The sequence below is a fragment of the Bos javanicus genome, chromosome 26, assembly GCF_032452875.1.
Source record: "Bos javanicus breed banteng chromosome 26, ARS-OSU_banteng_1.0, whole genome shotgun sequence".
Classification (NCBI taxonomy): domain Eukaryota; kingdom Metazoa; phylum Chordata; class Mammalia; order Artiodactyla; family Bovidae; genus Bos; species Bos javanicus.
The window spans coordinates 9,623,786-9,642,835 of NC_083893.1; the positions used below are offsets into that span (position 1 = coordinate 9,623,786).

General features: G+C 33.8%; 1 protein-coding gene across 2 annotated transcripts in view; it reads left to right on the top strand.

The window, feature by feature from the left end:
* The window catches only part of PTEN (phosphatase and tensin homolog), a 104,917-nt gene extending 87,099 nt beyond the window's left edge, over nt 1-17,818 (top strand). For both annotated transcript variants that reach the window (XM_061402715.1, XM_061402716.1), the window contains 4 exons: nt 406-547; nt 5,924-6,090; nt 8,449-8,673; nt 11,133-17,818. In XM_061402715.1, coding sequence (XP_061258699.1) covers nt 406-547; nt 5,924-6,090; nt 8,449-8,673; nt 11,133-11,318 — 720 coding nt within the window. In that variant the 3' untranslated portion in view covers nt 11,319-17,818. The remainder of the gene's footprint in view (nt 1-405; nt 548-5,923; nt 6,091-8,448; nt 8,674-11,132) is intronic.
* Nucleotides 17,819-19,050: the final 1,232 nt, after the last annotated feature.

Genomic DNA, 19,050 nt, shown 5'->3' on the forward strand with positions numbered 1-19,050 from the left:
AAAGGCAATATGCCTTTATTTAGTTTGCTGATTCTTTGCCTAGAAAATAAGTATCCAGGTTAGTGAGGAATTTTGTTCTATAAATCCTTGTGGGGAACCCTATGTGTGAAGGCTTTTGACAGTTATTTTGGATATGCACTGGCCTTTGCTTATTGGGTGCATGGTTCAAAGATTGTTGTGACCATTGAATAGATGGGAGTGTTATGATAATTGTATTTTAAGGGAGAAGAGTTTATTATGATATTTCCTTCATATTGATGTTGCTTTGATTTACTCTATTACCGAGCTAGATTTAAATGTTAGATCATTTAAGGTCAAATTTTTAATGTATATATATTCTTCAGCAGATACAATGAAACTTTTCTTTTGACTTTGCCTTTTTGTCTTTTTTTGTCTGTTCACCAGGGAGTAACTATTCCCAGTCAGAGGCGCTATGTGTATTATTATAGCTACCTGTTAAAGAATCATCTGGATTATAGACCAGTGGCACTGTTGTTTCACAAGATGATGTTTGAAACTATTCCAATGTTCAGTGGTGGAACTTGCAGTAAGTGCTCTAAATTCTCATCCTTTCATTTACTGTAACCCTTTTCTTAACATATGTAGAAGTTTATAAAAAATCTAGAAAGAAATTTACCACACTTAAACTTTATTCAAGTTTGTGTATTTCTGAGGTGTCCAAACTGATTACTTAAACTCAGCTCTTCAGCACACATTGGCCTAAGGAAGGCAAGACCATTGGGTCTGAAAGTCTTGAAGTCATTACATTTATGAAAGAAGTATTCTGTGCCACAACCACCAAATGCAGCCTATATTCTGACTTGGTGACTTAAAGCCTGTCCTGTCAGTGATTCAGTATGAGTGATTGAGCATTGAGATTCACCACTTCAGTGGTGTTAGGGTAGGAACCAATTCCTCAGTATCTTAGGAAGACCAGATATTAATAGAAATGGTGATAAGAACGTTAAAAAGAAAACAGTTACAAGACATGGCAACATGCTGAAGTATATTGATTGAGTGTGGAGTATTAGAGAAAACCTAGAATTAGATCTGAGTTCCAGTGCTAAAGAGGCTTCCCAAATGGCTCAGTAGTAAAGAATCACCTACTAGTACAGGAGACATGGATTTGATCCATGGGTGCCCTCTCGGGTGATTCCTTTGGAGGAGGAAATGGCAACCCTTTCCAGTATTCTTGCCCAGCAAATCCCATAGACAGAAGAGCCTGACGGGCTGCAGTCCATGGGGTCAAAAGAGTTGGACATGACTAAGTGACTGAGACCCCTCTGTCCCCCCGCCCCCACCCCAGTGCTAGAGTCGTCATTAATGTGCTATGTAACCAAGGGCACATCATCTTCCTCATCTCTCTTTGTTTATAATAATATGAGGATATTTTGAAATCTGAAACTTCCTAGAAAAGTGCTAAATGAAGATCATGTCATTGATGTCTGCCTTTAATTTCTCTCTCCCATCCTAACCTCTGTAAGCCTACCTCAGTCCTCCTGGTCCTTTTCTGCTTTTCTCCTATTTTTTGCCAGAGTTCTTAAGCTAGACTGATAGGAACCTTAAAACCTTGACCCTAAGCAGGTGGTCACGAGAGAACACGTGGAAGTGTTAATGCGGACCTATAAAAGAACAGACTGTGCTTCTTTTTTCTGTTAGAGTTTCTTGTATTAGTTTCTGTCTTGGAAGTGGTTAGTTGTGTTTGCTTTTTTTTTTTTTTTTAATTTTATTTTATTTTTAAACTTTACATAATTGTATTAGTTTTGCCAAATATCAAAATGAATCTATCACAGGTATGGTTAGTTGTATTTTCACGTTTGTGTCTGTGTCTGCTCAGTTGTGTCTGACTCTTTGTGACGCCATGGACTGTAGCCCGCCAGGCTCCTCTGTCTATGGGATTTTCCTGGCAAGAATACTGGAGTGGGTTGCCATTTCCTATTCCATTTCATGTTTAAGAACTGTGTTTTGTTTATTTAGAATACAATTTTGTAGTTTCTAGATAAGATGTAACTGTATTATTTTTCTAATACCTCTAACAGTATTTCAGTGATGCTTTGCAATTTGTTGGTGGTTTTATTTTTTAGCTTAAAGTTTTCTTCTTGACAGTATTTATGTAATTTAAAGGCTTTCTGACCCTGAATTAATTTATACCTAGGGAATTAATTTCTTTATGTTGTTTGTCAGGTGTGATCACCTTCATTAGATCTTTCCCGTATTCTTAGGGCAAGTTAACTTTATTTATCCAAGACCTTAACATAGCATGTGGAAGACTTCAAAGAGACCCCATTGATGTTTTTGTCATCTCAGTACAGTTTTAAAAACTGCTGAGTACAAGATACTATGCTGTCAAGAGGTGATTGACATAGGAATTTAGATTTATAGCAGAGAAGGGAAAGGAAAAAAACACGCAAAAAACTCATGCTCTTCCTATAGTGTTAGAGATCAGTGTAAGAGCCAAATGGCAAGATATAAAATATTACAGAAATAAACATTTAGTTCAGTAATTTTATCTACTCTAATTTTTTTTTCCGTATTGGTCTCTAGCAAACATCTGTCAATTCTCCCAGTTGTGCTCTACCTTTAAACCTGTGTGTTGTGTATGTCTGTGTATATTGGACCTCTCAGTATTATGTTTAAACTTAGCAAGTTACTACTGAGATCTGTTTAATCTTTACTAATTTTCTAGTTCTTTGTTTACATACTATGATTCAATACTGTCTAGTGAAGCTGTAATATATAACTAAATGTGTGGTTGTACGTGTAAATTACAAATAGTATATTCAGAAAAATCAAGTTGGGGGGAGTTGTCAAATAGTTTCATGAAGGAAGTCCAGATCTTTATTGAACATTGGAGAAAGCATACAATTTAGATTGGCCTTTAAACCAAAGAAAATTACAGGCAGTAGGAAATAGCTTGAATTGAAGCACAGCAGAAGGAAATGAGCTGGACAAGAAATATAGAGATGGAGAATAGAATAGGAATAAAATGTGTGGCTGACTGTTAGAAGACTCCGGATAGGCATATCAGACTTGATTTGATAAATACTAGTTGTCAGTGATCATAGCTTAAGCTGTAGTTGGGTACAGTTTTGTAGAAAGTAGTGATTGCACGAGGGAAGAAAAAACAGTGAAATTTAAACAATTGAATTAACATGACTTTCTTTAAGCCAGGTATGCTTTGCTAGGGCAGTCAAATGATTAGTTTTTCTTTTGCCATTTATATCTAAATATTTTACTCTGGTCAGGTGAATAAGTCACAGAAAAGGGAAGAAAGAAAAGGGAATCTGAGACTTGGAGACATGAATGTTGATATTTTGGTTTTAAACATATGTTTTAAATCAGGTAAAGGTGAGCTGTTTACATGAACATATTCACTTGGTACTTGAAAGTATGGATTTGAACTTATGTGAAAGATATGTCATATTTTGAGAAGCATCAGGAACAAGACATGGTAGTTAAGCGTTTCATATAAATTTGGAATAGGGCTAGAATATGAAATCAGTCCTGGGTGTTCTTTGGAAGGAATGATGCTAAAGCTGAAACTCCAGTACTTTGGCCACCTCATGGAAGAGTTGACTCATTGGAAAAGACTCTGATGCTGGGAGGATTTGGGGGCAGGAGGAGAAGGGGACGACAGAGGATGAGATGGCTGGATGGCATCACCGACTCGATGGATGTGAGTTTGAGTGAACTCACGGGAGTTGGTGATGAACAGGGAGGCATGGCGTGCTGCGATTCATGGGGTTGCAAAGAGTCGGACACGACTGAGCGACTGAACTGAGAATATGGGAAGGCTCAGACGAAAATAGTGTGAGGACTGAGACAAACAGGATTCATAATGGTTTCGGTTTAGGAGGAGGAAGAGGAATCAGTGAAGAAAACGAAACATGAAAATAAAGTATCTTCTGCAAAGTTGTCAGGGGTTAACGACCTTTTTCTTATTTGATTTTTGTCTTAATATTTCTAAATAAAAAGTTGCTATCTTCTGTATATCTAAAAGGGTTAAAAAAGTTAATAAAAGATGATCACTGTGATTTTTCTCATAGTATATCAATATATGTCCATCCAAAAAAAAAATTCTAAGTTTTATTTCATTTCTGTTCTATTAGAGCACCATTTATCCTATCAAAGACATATATATATATATCAGTTGTGTCTTAGTCAAAAGAACCATACTAATGTTGGACTTCTGTTAAGTTTGGTCTTATCTATCTAAAATGTGAAATTCATATTTTAAAGAAAATTGTCTTCTTTAGGGATTTGAGGGAATATTTTTCACTTATTAAAACTTTAGCTTAGTTTTTTGAGGAAATATCTAAGTAACACTAATTTCTAATAAGATTATTTATTTATATAATTCTAAAAGTCTTGAAGGCGCACATTTTAGATGTAGTTTAATTAAAATCTGTTAATTCAGATTTCACAGTTAATTTGCTTTTTAAACTCCTGAGATTAAGATGATCAGATTCTGAATTAGTGGAGTTTGAATTAATATGATTACAAGGCATTTTCATCCTGATTGGTTTTTATCACAGTTTTAAAATCATACTTTGTTCACTTCTTCAAGCTGGACTTCTCAGTGAAATTTTCAGTGTCAAATTAAGTCTTGTAAAATAGCTCATTGTACTTTGAATCTTTAGTCAAGGAAGTGAAGATTATTGATAGGTTGTTAGTGTAACATTTCTCTTTTTAGAGTTCCTTTTTCTCATCAATGTCTCACAAATCCATATTGCAGTAAACACTCATGCTTTTTATCAAGCTTACTATTTATTTATTATGTGATTGATGATATTGCATTAAGTATTGTATAGATGAGCCAGTAGGTGTTTATTATAGTGGAAAATTTATTTAGCTTGAATAAGCTTTTTGCCTTGTCCAGAGTTGTGGTCACATTGATAAAGAATGTGATACATTTTCCCCCCCATATTTAAGGATGATGTCTTTTGGTGCTGAGAACTTTATGTCTATAGATTTATGTATTTCTCATTTACTTTATGCAAGCTTATGTTTTTATTTCTTAATTATCTTGGTATGTTTTGAAACTTTAAAAACCCACTTCTTCCCTCCTCAGTTTAATTACTTTCTTTCTTAACTGCTAGGATCTTAATGTTCGTAACTTGAAGCCAAATTCTGTCATCAGTGTCATTAGTATAAATGTATTTATGAGCAGATTTAAAAAATAAAACACATAAGCCTTTCTTTTCACACTTAGCTGCCTTTTAATTGCATTGCTAATATAAACAATATATTTTGAGATTATTTTATTTTTATTATTATTTTTTTTTTTACCATTTATTTTAAAACAGACATGGACCAAAGTCAAAATACTTGTTAATGAAACTGGAATGTGCTTTGAAGAGAGGGAGATTGTGCTATAATTTGTACTTGATGTCTGTTGCATTTCTTTGCAGACACTTCAAATCTCTTTCTTCCTGTTTCTTGTGGTGGCTTTATATACCTTTAAAAATAAAATATGAATTATAGGTAAAATGAAATATGGTTAATATTTTTATAATTGTTGAAACTTGTGTTTATGGAAAGTATTATAACTTTGTTATAGGTTATATTTTCTTCTTCTAAATGTGTAAGGATTGGTATTTTGTGGTTTTTATTCTGTGTTACAGACTTTAAAATACTGCAGCAAATACCTGTTTTAAAAGTTCCTTTTAATGTTACCTCATATTGACGGTACAAATTAGGGAAAATCTGGTATTGATTATATTTTGCTGTAGTTTATTTCCACTGATTTATTTCTATCTATCTACCTGTTTGTTATTTTCTATCTATTGATTTGTTTTAGTTGGGGCATTAAAGATGCAAAATTACTACTTTGTGTCTGTTGCTAATACTAATCATCAAAATAGCTTTTGACAGTTAAAGACATTTCCTGTGAAGTGATACTAGTATGTATTTGACCATGCAGATCCTCAGTTTGTGGTCTGCCAGCTAAAGGTGAAGATATATTCCTCCAATTCAGGACCCACACGACGGGAAGACAAGTTCATGTACTTTGAGTTCCCTCAGCCATTGCCTGTGTGTGGTGACATCAAAGTAGAGTTCTTCCACAAACAGAACAAGATGCTAAAAAAGGTTTGCTCTTTACTTTTTTGGGGAAAAATATCCAAAATAACCATACCTTGAATAGTAACCTCAGATCTTTTGCTTAAAGCATTTAGTTGGGCAGAAATCATTCTGAAAGGAGAGACTAAAAGATGTGTTTTCTGTCTGACATCTAATAAATCATGAATAGTTTTCTACTAAATCTGCACAGGCTTTGCTTACTATGGCATCAGTGAGCCATTATAGTGGTACATAGTCCTAGGAGAAGGAAAAGGCCATCTGACATTGTAATTTGAGATGAATTTTTCTTAACTTGGGTTATGCAGATAAATTCTGTAAAAATATTAAAGATTGCATATGTACCCCATTCAATCAGTTACAGTCCTTTTAGAAGAGATGATTGATGAAACCGAGAAGTAAGCATGGGGCACAAGTTTGAAAAAAAATTTTGGTCTGTTTGTAAAAATAAAATCTGTTTCCCCCATTTTGGTTAATGTTTGTTGAGACTGGGTCATTTTATATTTAGCTTCTTCAGATTTACTGAGTATTTCAATTTTTAGCTAGGTGAGGAATAAATATGAAGAGGAAGTAATAAAGAATGAAAAAATGTGGTATTTAAATATACACGTTTAGAAAGTCAGTGAGGTTTGCATCTCACTGAGCTATGTTTAGAGAATATAGGAGCTCATTTTAAAACAGTCTTGGTTTAAAATACTAAGTGTGAACATTTAAGGTGAGCCTAAGGTGCAGAATATTTAGATAGTAACGAGCAGAAACAGTGGTTGTGTGTATTGTTCCTGCCTCCTAAACATACCAGCTAGTAGTGTATCACTAATCTTTAGACAGTCTCCATAGTCAGATTGATTTCCTTTTCCTGAATTTTAGCTTTTTATTGTTGTTGTTGAGAGAAAATAAGGAAGCTTCATTTACTACAAAAATTTTGACTTGTATTTTGCTTATCAGAAGAAATATATTTTTCTTTATCCAGAATCCAAGTAGCTAGAAAATCACAAGATGTAAAACTGATTTTTTTTCACCAGAAACCCATTTCCTATGTGTACTATATAAATAAAAGTTAAGTATATCTCCATAACTTTGAAAATATATTTTTCAATAATCCAAGAGGTATTAATAAATGTTTTGCAGTTAAGGTAAACTTTTTCTTTTATTCATTGTAAGACTAGCACACATAAAAATTTTATATTTTGCTTTTAAAAGTAAGCACCTGTATCACATTTTCAATACTTTTAGGAGTGCACTAATTCTTATTCTTCCAATTTACATTAACACATGTAAAATTGAAGGTTAAGTTAAATATTTATAATAATTTGTGTATCTTGAATTACCTTACATTTATTTCCATTTTATGTGATATTCCTTGCATGTTGTAAGAGTTTGGTGTGTTTTAAACAAAGCAGTTTTTCTATAATTAGTGCTTTAGCACAATCCACAGTTTTTGAAGTTTTAAATTTTACTAGTTTATTTTCTTCTGACTCTTTAAGTGAAGTATGTGTGTAGTTACTAACTCAGTAACTTTGCTAAAATAATTGAAATTAATAAGACATTTTAAAAAGACTTCTACCACATTATAAAATTGCTGTGCTAGGTGCTGTTAAAAGATACAAAAACATTTAAGACATAAGTTCCTTAAGGTTCTTACCATCTTCCCAGGAAAATAAACTTGAAGATAAATTAGAATAAAAGGTTTAAATGGCAGGTTAAGGTACCAGATAAGATGTCACAGGGCTGTACATCATTAATTGTCAAATGATGCATACAGGCCAGTTCCACTAATCAAGAGAGAACAGTTTCTATGTTGATCAGGAAAGGTTTGAAGTAGTGAATTTCTGATGTGATTTTTGTTTTAATTTACAAGACCTCGTTATTAGTAAGAAGTTTTTCTTTTTTAAAGTGGGCATTTTGTAACAATGAAAAGTTGAAGTTCGTAACACCTTTCAGTGCTTCATTGGAAAGTTGTACTGACATTTCAGGAGCTTTTGTTAAAGTAAATTTTGTAATAGCTTGTTGAAACACAGAGGAAATTAAATCCATTTCTGAATTTTTTTAGTATATAATATAAACTCAACACTTTAAAAAACTAACATTAGACTAGAAAAGATATTTTACTTAAGGTATTAAAGTAAGTTTATTTTAGCACTTGTGGAACTACATTTTGGTCTAGATTTGAATTAAAGGAAACTTCCTATGGGAGTTAGATGCTATAGACAGATAACCCATAGATTGCCCAGTATTAGTTTTTGTGTTTACCTTTGTTGGGAATATTAAATAGCACATGGCATGATGTGTTCACTTCCTAGGACAAATGTTGAATAAATTAGCATTGTTTTTAAAAAAAAAAATTCAAATATGCTTTTTTTTTTTTTAAAGGACAAAATGTTTCACTTTTGGGTAAACACATTCTTCATACCAGGACCAGAGGAAACCTCAGAAAAAGTAGAAAATGGAAGTCTATGTGATCAAGAAATTGATAGTATTTGCAGTATAGAGCGTGCAGATAATGACAAGGAATATCTAGTACTCACTTTAACAAAAAATGATCTCGACAAAGCAAATAAAGACAAGGCCAACCGATACTTTTCTCCAAATTTTAAGGTCAGTTAAAAACATATTGACAAGTTGATGAGTGGCTCTGTGTGTTTGTTTTATTCTAGGTATATAGCTGGTGAAAGACTTGGATGGTTAATTTTTAAACTAAGTAAATTCATAAGCATTGTTCACGTAGCAGTAACCTAAAACTTTCTAATGAAATCCAGGATGCACAGAGAGTCAAAAGGCTACCTTTTCCTTACCCTGTTCTTTGCAATTTGGTGAAATACGGGGCATAGGTTGGGGAGGGGATTTAAGTTGAATATGAAGTAAGAATAGGTGAAGAAGGAAGTGGGAAGGAACTCAGCCCTTTAGGAATGATTCATATGGAATGTTTTCACTGCTTCTACCCTTCTCCCTCTCCATTTTGTTCTCAACTCCTTAGAGCGATCTTAAAAATGACTTGATTGTATCAGTCTTGTTTATACTTTTTAAAGATCTGTGGTTTTTTGATGGGACCTGCAGGAAACTGTATAATTTAGCATGGGACTACTTTCTACACCTAGTCTAGCCACATTCTCTTCCTGCAGTTCATTCAGGATGGTCTCTTGTCAGTTCTTCAGTTGCTTCAGGTCTTTGCAATTCGTTTCCTTCTCCCTTCTCTCCAGCCCTTGGCCTTTCCCTGCCCTTCACTTGGCTGTCCTCCTTACATCCTAACCTTCGCTTCAATCTCATGTGCTCCGAAAGGCCTTCTCTGATCATCCTCTCCTCTTCTTCCTTTTTTTTAAACTCTGCCTACCTCCTCTTGTTACGGAATTATTTGATTCATTTTACTTTTATCTATGTCACACGTATTTGTGTACTTTTGTTTATATTTATAGATGAGAATTCAAATCAGGTTAAAAATCTGACTTGTGAACATTCCCTAATGGTTGTTTGCCATTTTTTTCTTCTTCTCATTTCTTCTTCTGTATTGTACCTGATTTTTCTCTCTCCCTTTCGCCACACCCTCTTCCTTTCTTTTTTAAAATTCTCTCTTCATTCCATTTTTATAACATGTAGCAAACTTAATCATATCTTATAAGTTTAAGGATATTGCTAGTAGTAATAAAAATAAAGAGGGGCTACCTGTTTCAAGTGAAAATGGAGCTAATAAGTGCCTTCAGATCTTATATTTAAAGTGTTTTGAAGTGTCTTTTAGAATTTGTAAGTTTGTTTACTTTCTTTTCTCTGTCTACATTTTCCTCAGTTACTAGCTTTTAAAGTGTGACTTACTCTAATTTTATTTTTTTTGTTTTAATGTTACAAGAGGTTTTATATTTGTTATTACAAATAAAGCTATTGCAGTTATCAGTAAACACATATAATATCATATAATGGTAAGTGCTTTGGAAAAATAAAGCAGAGATAGGAGAGAGAGTGGCCTTGGTGTATTTTTTAGTGGGATGATTAGAGAAGGCCTCTCCAAGAAATTGACTTTAATTAGAGGCCTAAGTGAAATGAGGGAGCTATAAAATATCTGGGAAAAGAGGAAAGAGCAGATGTAGAAACCCTGAGACAAGAGTGAGCTTAGTGTATTTGAAGAGCAATAGATAAGAAATCATTTTGACTCACACACATCAGTCCAAGTGTGAATACATTGAGTGTGTTCTCCACAGGAAAGATGTAACCTGATTTTTGTCTTTAAAAGTTTCCTCTGTCCTCTCCTTTAAAATGAAGGCTAGAGGAGGGCAAGAGTGAAGCTAGGACACTAGTTGAAGGTGGAACTAAAAGGCTTTCCTGATGGAGTGGTTATTGAATGTAAGAAAAAGAAGAGTGCATAATGACTCTTGGATCATGTGGGCAGGGCTGTAGATACAATAGACTGATCAAAGAATTGGATGTCAGATCTAATTTAAATCCCACATCCACTGCCTACTAGATACGTGGCCTTTAGCAAGTGTCCTAGCCTTTCTGAACTATAGCTTTCTCTCTTTTAAAAGAGAAAGACCTATCTTGTAGAGTTGTTTTGACAGTTATTCCAGCTCTGCTTGTAAAGGTCGTTGGTTCACTGTTTAGAGCGCTGTATGATATTAACTTTTTTATTACTCCCTTTCAGTGAAGTTTTTAGGGCGAATGGAATCCTAAACATCATTGTTAATGTTATCTGTATTAGAAAATACGTTGAATTTCAGACAGGCTGTAAGTGAAATATTCTTTTGAAACTCAACTCTTTGTGAGTTGAATTTTGTGATTGAAAAAATATTATGTGGACTATTGAAATCAGTACATTTCTTTTGTAGAATTATTTCATTAATGCCTGTAGTTTATGCTTATTTAAAAAAACACGTAGTATATTAACATCCCAGTTTCTTTTCAGTGTATACCAAGAAAGAAAATGTAGGAAATCTTGAGAATGTCATTTAAAAGGCTCTTTAAAGATTATATATGTCATAGTACTTGAAAATGAATCTGATGAAGATATGTATCTTTGAGGGTGGTCAGATTTATTGATTTTTCATTTACACTTTCTCTTCTTTCTCTAGGTGAAGCTGTACTTCACAAAAACAGTAGAGGAGTCATCAAATCCAGAGGCTAGCAGTTCAACTTCTGTAACACCAGATGTTAGTGACAATGAACCTGATCATTATAGATATTCTGACACCACTGACTCTGATCCAGAGAATGAACCTTTTGATGAAGATCAGCATACACAAATTACAAAAGTCTGATTTTTTTTTTTTATCAAGAGGGATAAAACACCATGAAAACAAACTTGAATAAACTGAAAATGGACCTTTTTTTTTTTTTTTAATGGCAATAGGACATTGTGTCAGATTACCAGTTATAGGAACAATTCTCTTTTCCTGACCAATCTTGTTTTACCCTATACATCCACAGGGTTTTGACACTTGTTGTCCAGTTGAAAAAAGATTGTGTAGTGTCATGTATATACCTTTTTGTGTCAAAAGGACATTTAAAATTCAATTAGGATGAATAAAGATGGCACTTTCCCATTTTATTCCAGTTTTATAAAAAGTGGAGACAGACTGATGTGTATACGTAGGAATTTCTCATTTTGTGTTCTGTCACCAACTGAAGTGGCTAAAGAGCTTTGTGATACACAGGTTCACATCCTACCCCTTTGCACTTGTGGCAACAGATAAGTTTGCAGTTGGCTAAGAGGAGTTTCTAAAAGGTTTTGCTACATTCTTATGCATGTATTCGGGTTAGGGGAATGGAGGGAATGCTCAGAAAGGCATTTGTTGTGTGCTGGACTCTGGACCATATACCATCTCCAGCTATTTACACGCACCTTTCTTTAGCATGCTACAGTTATTAATCTGGACGTTTGAGGAATTGGCCGCTGTCACTGCTTGTTATTTGTGCATTTTATTTTTTTTAAGCATATTGGTGCTAGAAAAGGCAGCTAGAGGGAGTGAATCTGTATTGGGGTACAGGAATGAACCTTCCACAACATCTTCAGAATCCACAAATGAAGGGATTTAAAAGTAATGTGGTCATAGATAAGAAACACAGCAACAATGACTTAACCATACAAATGTGGAGGCTATCAACAAAGAATGGGCTTGAAACATTATAAAAATCGACAATGATTTATTAAATATGTTTTCTCAGTTGTAATGACTGCTCCATCTCCTGTGTAATCAAGGCCAGTGCTAAAAGTCAGATGCTATTAGTACCTACATCAGTCAACAACTTACACTTACGTTATTAGTTTTCAATCATGTACCTGCTGTGGATGCTTCATGTGCTGCCTACAAGCTTCTTTTTTCTCATTAAATATACAATATTTTGTAATGCTGCACAGGAAATTTCAATTTGAGATTCTACAGTAAGCGGTTTTTTTTTCTTTAAAAATTTATGATGCACTTATTCAATCCAATAGATGTCAGCCGTTCCACCCTTTTGACCTTACACATTCTATTACAATGAGTTTTGCAGTTTTGCACATTTTTTAAATGTCATTAACTGTTAGGGAATTTTACTTGAATATTGAATACATATAATGTTTATATTTAAAAGGACGTTATTTGTGTTAAAAAGAAATTAGAGTTGCAGTAAATTTTCAACACTGCACAAATAATAAGTCATTTACTTTTTCAGTAGAAATTGTCCCACATAATGCTTTTATCAATTTGCTATTGAAAGAATAGATTTTTTTAAATGTGCAGTGTTGAATCATTTTTCATAGTGCTAGAGTTAGGATTAGGGCTTCAATTTCACTTCTTAAATATCATATATTTGATATGCCCAGACTGCATATGATTTTAAGCAGAGTACAACTACTATTGTAAAGTTAATGTGAAGATATGATTAAAAATCATTTTTTTCCCAGAAATTTGATATCTTTCAAATTATACCTTGACCTTGAAACATTTGACTATCCAGCCAATTTATTTCTTATTGGTGTAAAATCTCATTTTCAATAACTTATTGGTGCTGAAATTGTTCACTAGCTGTGGTCTGACCTAGTTAATTTACAAATACAGATTGCATAGGACCTACTAGAGCAGCATTTATAGAGTTTGATGGTAAATAGATTAGGCAGAACTTCATCTAAAATATTCTTTAGTAAATAATCTTGACATGTTTTCCATACCTCGTCAGTTTCATTCAGAAAATAAGGTTTTAAAATTTTTTAACAAAGCGGTTAGTATTTACACATTTATATTTAAACACTGATATGTAGAGAATTGATTGACTGCTCATAAGTTAAATTGGTAAAGTTAGAGACACCTATTCCTCAGCCCTTATCATTGAAATTTATCTCACCTTGTCTTTCATAAAAGCTGAAAACTGTTGACTAAAATGAAAATCAACTATTTGTGTTTTGAAGATAGTTATTAATACTGTTGTTTGTTACAGTTTTGGGCACAGTATATTAAAGCATAACTTGTATTGTTCCAATATGTAACATGGAGGGCCAGGTCATAAATAATGACATTATAATGGGCTTTTGCACTGTTATTATTTTTCCTTTGGAATGTGAAGGTCTGAATGAGGGTTTTGATTTTGAATGTTTCGATGTTTTTGAGAAGCCTTGCTTACATTTTATGGTGTAGTCATTGGAAATGGAAAAATGGCATTATATATATTATATATATATAAATATATATTATACATACTACTCTCCTTTATTTCAGTTACCATGCCCATAGAATTTGACAAGAATTGCTATGACTGAAAGGTTTCCGAGTCCTAATTAAAACTTTATTTATGACAGTATTCATGATTAGCCTGAAATGCATTCTGTAGGTAAATCTCTTTGAGTTTCTGGAATGTTTTCTTAGACTTTTTGGATGTGCAGCCGCTTACTTGTCTGAAGTTACTTGAAGGCATCACTTTTAAGAAAGCTTACAACTGGGGCCCTGTACCATCCCAAGTCCTCTGTAGCTCCTCTTGAACATTTTTCTGCCATTACTATTAAAGGGTAGTTGAGTAAATAGCATCACCATTTTTCACTGTGGCACAGGTTATAAACTTGAGTGGAGTTTACCGGCAGCATCAAATGTTTCAGCTTTAAAAAATAAAAGTAGGGTACAAGTTAATGTTTAGTTCTAGAAAATTTGTGCAATATGTTCATAACGATGGCTGTGGTTGCCACAAAGTGCCTCGTTTACCTTTAAATACTGTTAATGTGTCATGCATGCAGATGGAAGGGGTGGAACTGTGCACTAAAGTGGGGGCTTTAACTGCAGTGTTTGGCAGAGTTGCCTTCTACCCTGCCAGTTCAAAAGTTCAATCTGTTTTCATATAGAATATATATACTAAAAAATTTCAGTCTGTTCAACAGCCTTACTCTGATTCAGCCTCTTCAGATACTCTTGTGCTGTGCAGCAGTGGCTCTGTGTGTAAATGCTATGCACTGAGGATACACAAAAAATACGATGTGTACAGGATAATGCCTCCTACCAATCAGATGTCCATTTGTTATTGTGTTTGTTAACAGCCCTTTATCTCTTAGTGTTATAAACTCCACTTAAAACTGATTAAAGTCTCATTCTTGTCATTGTGTGGGTGTTTTATTAAATGAGAATATTAATAATTTAAATTGCTTAGGTTCATTGACATTTTAATGATGGGCAGCCAAATGTAATTAATAAGTTTTTTGTAAGGTTTTTTTTTAACCCCCTGCTGTCCTTCAACGCCTGCAGTTACATAAAAACATGGGCCCTTATCAGTTTGGGAGTAGAGTACCAATCTACTCATGTTTGAGAGGCATTTAGCTTTTTTAGGATCTTAGTCTAATACTTAGTAAATTGTTTCAAGCACAATTTAAATTGCACATATTAAATAATACGCTAATCCCAAAATGTTCACGATTTTTGAAAAATCATGCATATATCTATATATATATATATTCTACTAAGTGGGGTGTCTGAAGATAATTGCCCAGAATGGATTTGATATCTCAGATTTCAATTTTGTGGCTTTTCCATTCTTTGATTCTGTAATACGCCATCAACATGGGAAGCTTCATCTGTTCATTGTGACTTATGCTCTTTAAAAATTGATATTCCACAATAGTCTAAAGACTTCATGTTCCTGAACTTAATCTTATTTCTCATTTTTAAGAGCGCAAAAACTAAGTAAGGCATATCCTTTCACAAAGCATAGTAAGGTAATAAGTGAAAGTGTAGCTTATACGAATGTTAAAGCAGATCATTTATGTAACAATTTAATGTTATTTCAAGTTTACATTTTCTCTAACTTTGAAAAAGTGAATAATATATAAAGTATGAAAAGTGTGTGTGTGTGTGAGTACACACATTTTTTTTCTTTTTAGATATCTTAAGTATGGATGAAAACCATCCTGGAGTCTAAGATCATTCTGATTTATAAGATGATCTTGGTGGTGTCTGGAAAATAGGAATTTACTGTTTTTTTTTTTTCTTAATTGTATGTTCTCACTACCCTTAATTTGAGCTAGCTTGGTTAAGTGAATGCCATCACCATTTCCATTGAGAATTTAAAAATCACCGGTGTTTAATATGCAGGCTTCCAAAGGCTCACAACAAATCAAGACCCTTAAATCTAGTTAATTTGCTGCTAATGTGAAACTTTTCTTATTCTTTTATTCTTGCCAGATAATTAGCCACAGATCTAAAACTTAGTCTTAAATGGCTAGAGTGTAAGTTTTGATAAGCAGGAATGTTTGTGAATGGAAATAGTGTAAATATTCAGTCCAAACTGGTATAAATACGTAAAAAACTAGCAAAAAAGATAATAGAGAAAAACATTTAAAAACTTCTAAAGATGAGAGACTGATTTTCCTATGGAATTATGTATCTGTAGGAAACCTAATGATTATCAATGGCTTTTAATTTTAGAGTATATTCTTTTATGATCTTGCTATTTTTCCATCTTTTAAGAGATCTTCCAAGTGTATCAGAATATATGTAGCCACTCTGACAAATACATATGTTGGTAGCTTTAAAAGTTTGTAATGTGAAGTCAGTAAAGGACAGTAGTTTCATTGGTTGAGGATACCCTTTGGTTTTTAAGTTAGCTATGTTGAGAACAGTTTCCCATAAAAAAATCTTCACTCATAATCCCACCACCTGGAAATAGCCATTAATACTTCAGTGACTATACAATCATGTTTTTTTTCTTGTATATTCATGTATATATTTTCTTTAAATAGTGAAATTTGTACTGTGCATACTCTCAAAGCCTTTAAGCTTAGTATTTCTCTCATGGATTTGTAGAATGTAAAATTGCATCAGAAAATGGACATTGATTGGATTCTTTCTAGTGCTGCAGATGCAGATTATGTGTGTACTGGAGAGCCCTTTCCAATTCAGTGGGTCAGTCATAGACGTTTAAATATTGTTGGCATCACAATAATACATGTCTAGGTAAATAAGACAGTTACATTTATTTAGAATAGACAGGCTTAAGATTGTAGATATTTCTCTTCAAAAACTATTTCAAACATTTGCATTTTGGGATTATGTGTTAAACAGAATGTATGAAACACTATTAATTTCATCATCACCTTTCTATTTCCCTTATAAGTTGGAAAAGAAGGATGAGCTTTTCACTCTTTATAATTCCCAAACAGTTGCTCAATTTAGAGTGAATTAAACACCTGCAAAAAAGAAAGTTACTGCTGGTTTATCACTTAGCTGTCTCTATATCTGTGCTCATGAGACTTCTGTCACATCAAAACCTATTTCTTGAATGGTTCGCATTTAGCTCTGGAACTTAACCATGTTTGATAATGGTGGGCTTAGAACATAAGACTTTTCCTGACAGTTAAGAATTTTGGTGGAAAAAATTTAGCTGGAGGGCAATACATAACTTACAAACCAATGTATTGATATTTTACCAACATTTTTACATATATGAGTGAAGTCAACTGCCATTTTTGAGCATTACCACATTTTAAAATAAAGCTGCATATTTTTAAATGAAATGTTTAACAAGGATTTATATTTTTCATTTTTTCAATTAAAAATAATATTTATATCTCCTTTGTTGCATGTGGATTCTCATCTGTTCTTAAAGTGGTTAGAGATTTTGTTTGTTCTGGAGTGGAGCAAAGCTCATAGTCATGGCTCTAGTGTTTCAGTTTGTCAAATCTGTTCACTGTTGTGAAATTCTTAAAATGGTTAAATGTGGCTTTCTGTAGCTTATCATTTATCAGCTTTCATGTACACTTTTAGGATTTTTCTGCCTAGTCTGTTGTCTAAGTGATATCCCATGTTTACAAATGCTCTTTCAGTTTCTATTTTCTTTTTCCATTATAATGCCCTAATGGGCAGTTTTTAAAAGAGAGTGTGAGAGGGTGTGTGTGTGTGTGTGTGTGTGTGTGTGTGTGTGTGTGTGTGTGTGTAGTGAGGTCTGGGTGGCTGGGTGAACTTCGTGTGTGAGAGTGCTAGATTCCAGTTTTAGAGATGAAATAGTTTAATTCAGGCAACCAGTTTTCACTGGAATTTTACAGCTCATCATAATGAAAATAATCTTGACCGTGCTTGACTTTGACACTCAGTAATGAGTCTTGGATATTAATGAATTTGTTGGTAGTATCTTGATACGTGCATTATTGAATTATTTTCTGAGTTGTGCATTTATCCAAAGTTGGTATGTTGGAAATGTTTATATCAAAATTCCATTTGGCTACTGATGGACATGAAAACAGAGATGCTTTCTTATGGACAGTATTTGTTTTCTTTAAAAAATTAAAAAGGTTAATTATTTTTAATACTTGGTTTTAAACTTTTTATTCAACAAGTGTTTGTCAAGTCCGTAGATGTTTGGATTATATTAGAGATCCAACCAACATCCTCTGGCCCTTCAGGAGTTTCCATTCTAATAGAGAAAATAGACTTTATTAAAATAGTTATAATATTGATATGTGACACCATGATGATTACCACACCTTCCATATGCTCCTCTGAATTTCCACCCCCGTTAAGTTAGAAGGGGCTGTTCTGACTATTCCAGTGAGTTAGCAGTGAAAAGTGGTATGACGCTTCCAAGGAAAAGCAGTGAAAATAAAATCCCTTGTACAATCCTGAGGCTTCTCTACTACAGTGACCAAGGACATGATGTGTTCCAGATGGTGCAGCTCTGTCTGCCTGTCTCTTGAGTGACTGTATGGAGCAAAACTTCCTCAAATCCTCCCCCTGTATTGAATGTGTTAGGTATTAACATGAGCAAGCGGTTGAGCTTACCTTACACTGAGATTTGGGGACAATTTGTTACATTGCATCATTAATTGTATTCTAGCTTATGCTTTGGAAGGACAAGACCCTGATGCTGGGAAAGATTGAAGTAAAAAAGAGAAGCGGGCAGCAGAGGATGAGATGGTTAGATAGCATCACCGACTTCATGGACATGAATTTGAGCAAACGGGGAGACAGTGAATGAAGGACGTGAGAGCCTCGCGTGCTGTAGTCCATGGGGTTGCAAAGAGTCGGATAGGACGTAGCGACTGAACAACAACAAAACCGGGAAGGCTTTGTTGAGCAAAGAAGAGGAAGTTAAGAACAAAGCAAACTGGAAAAAAAAAAAAAAAAGCAAAATGGGAAAAAAAAAAAAAAGCAAAATGGCAACAAAACAACATGATGCAATAAAGAAACTAAATTGTAAGTCACTCAGTTGTTATAGAGCACTTGATATATATCAGGTACTGATCTAGATATGTGGGATACAAATGAGTGAACAATAGATCCCTGTCCTCATAGATCTTACATTCTAGTAAGGGATAATATCAGTAGATAAGGAATGAGCACCACACCATTTATAAGTTAATAAATGCTGTGTGGGGGAGGGGTGGGGAATGTGAACAGGGTAAGGAAAAACCAGGTACACAGAAACAGAGATTGCACTGAGAAGTCCAGATAGGCCTCCCCTGAAACAGTGGTTAGAATTTTTCATCCTTTTAATTAGCAAGATGCACTCACCGTGTATAAAATTTTGCTCTCGCCTTTT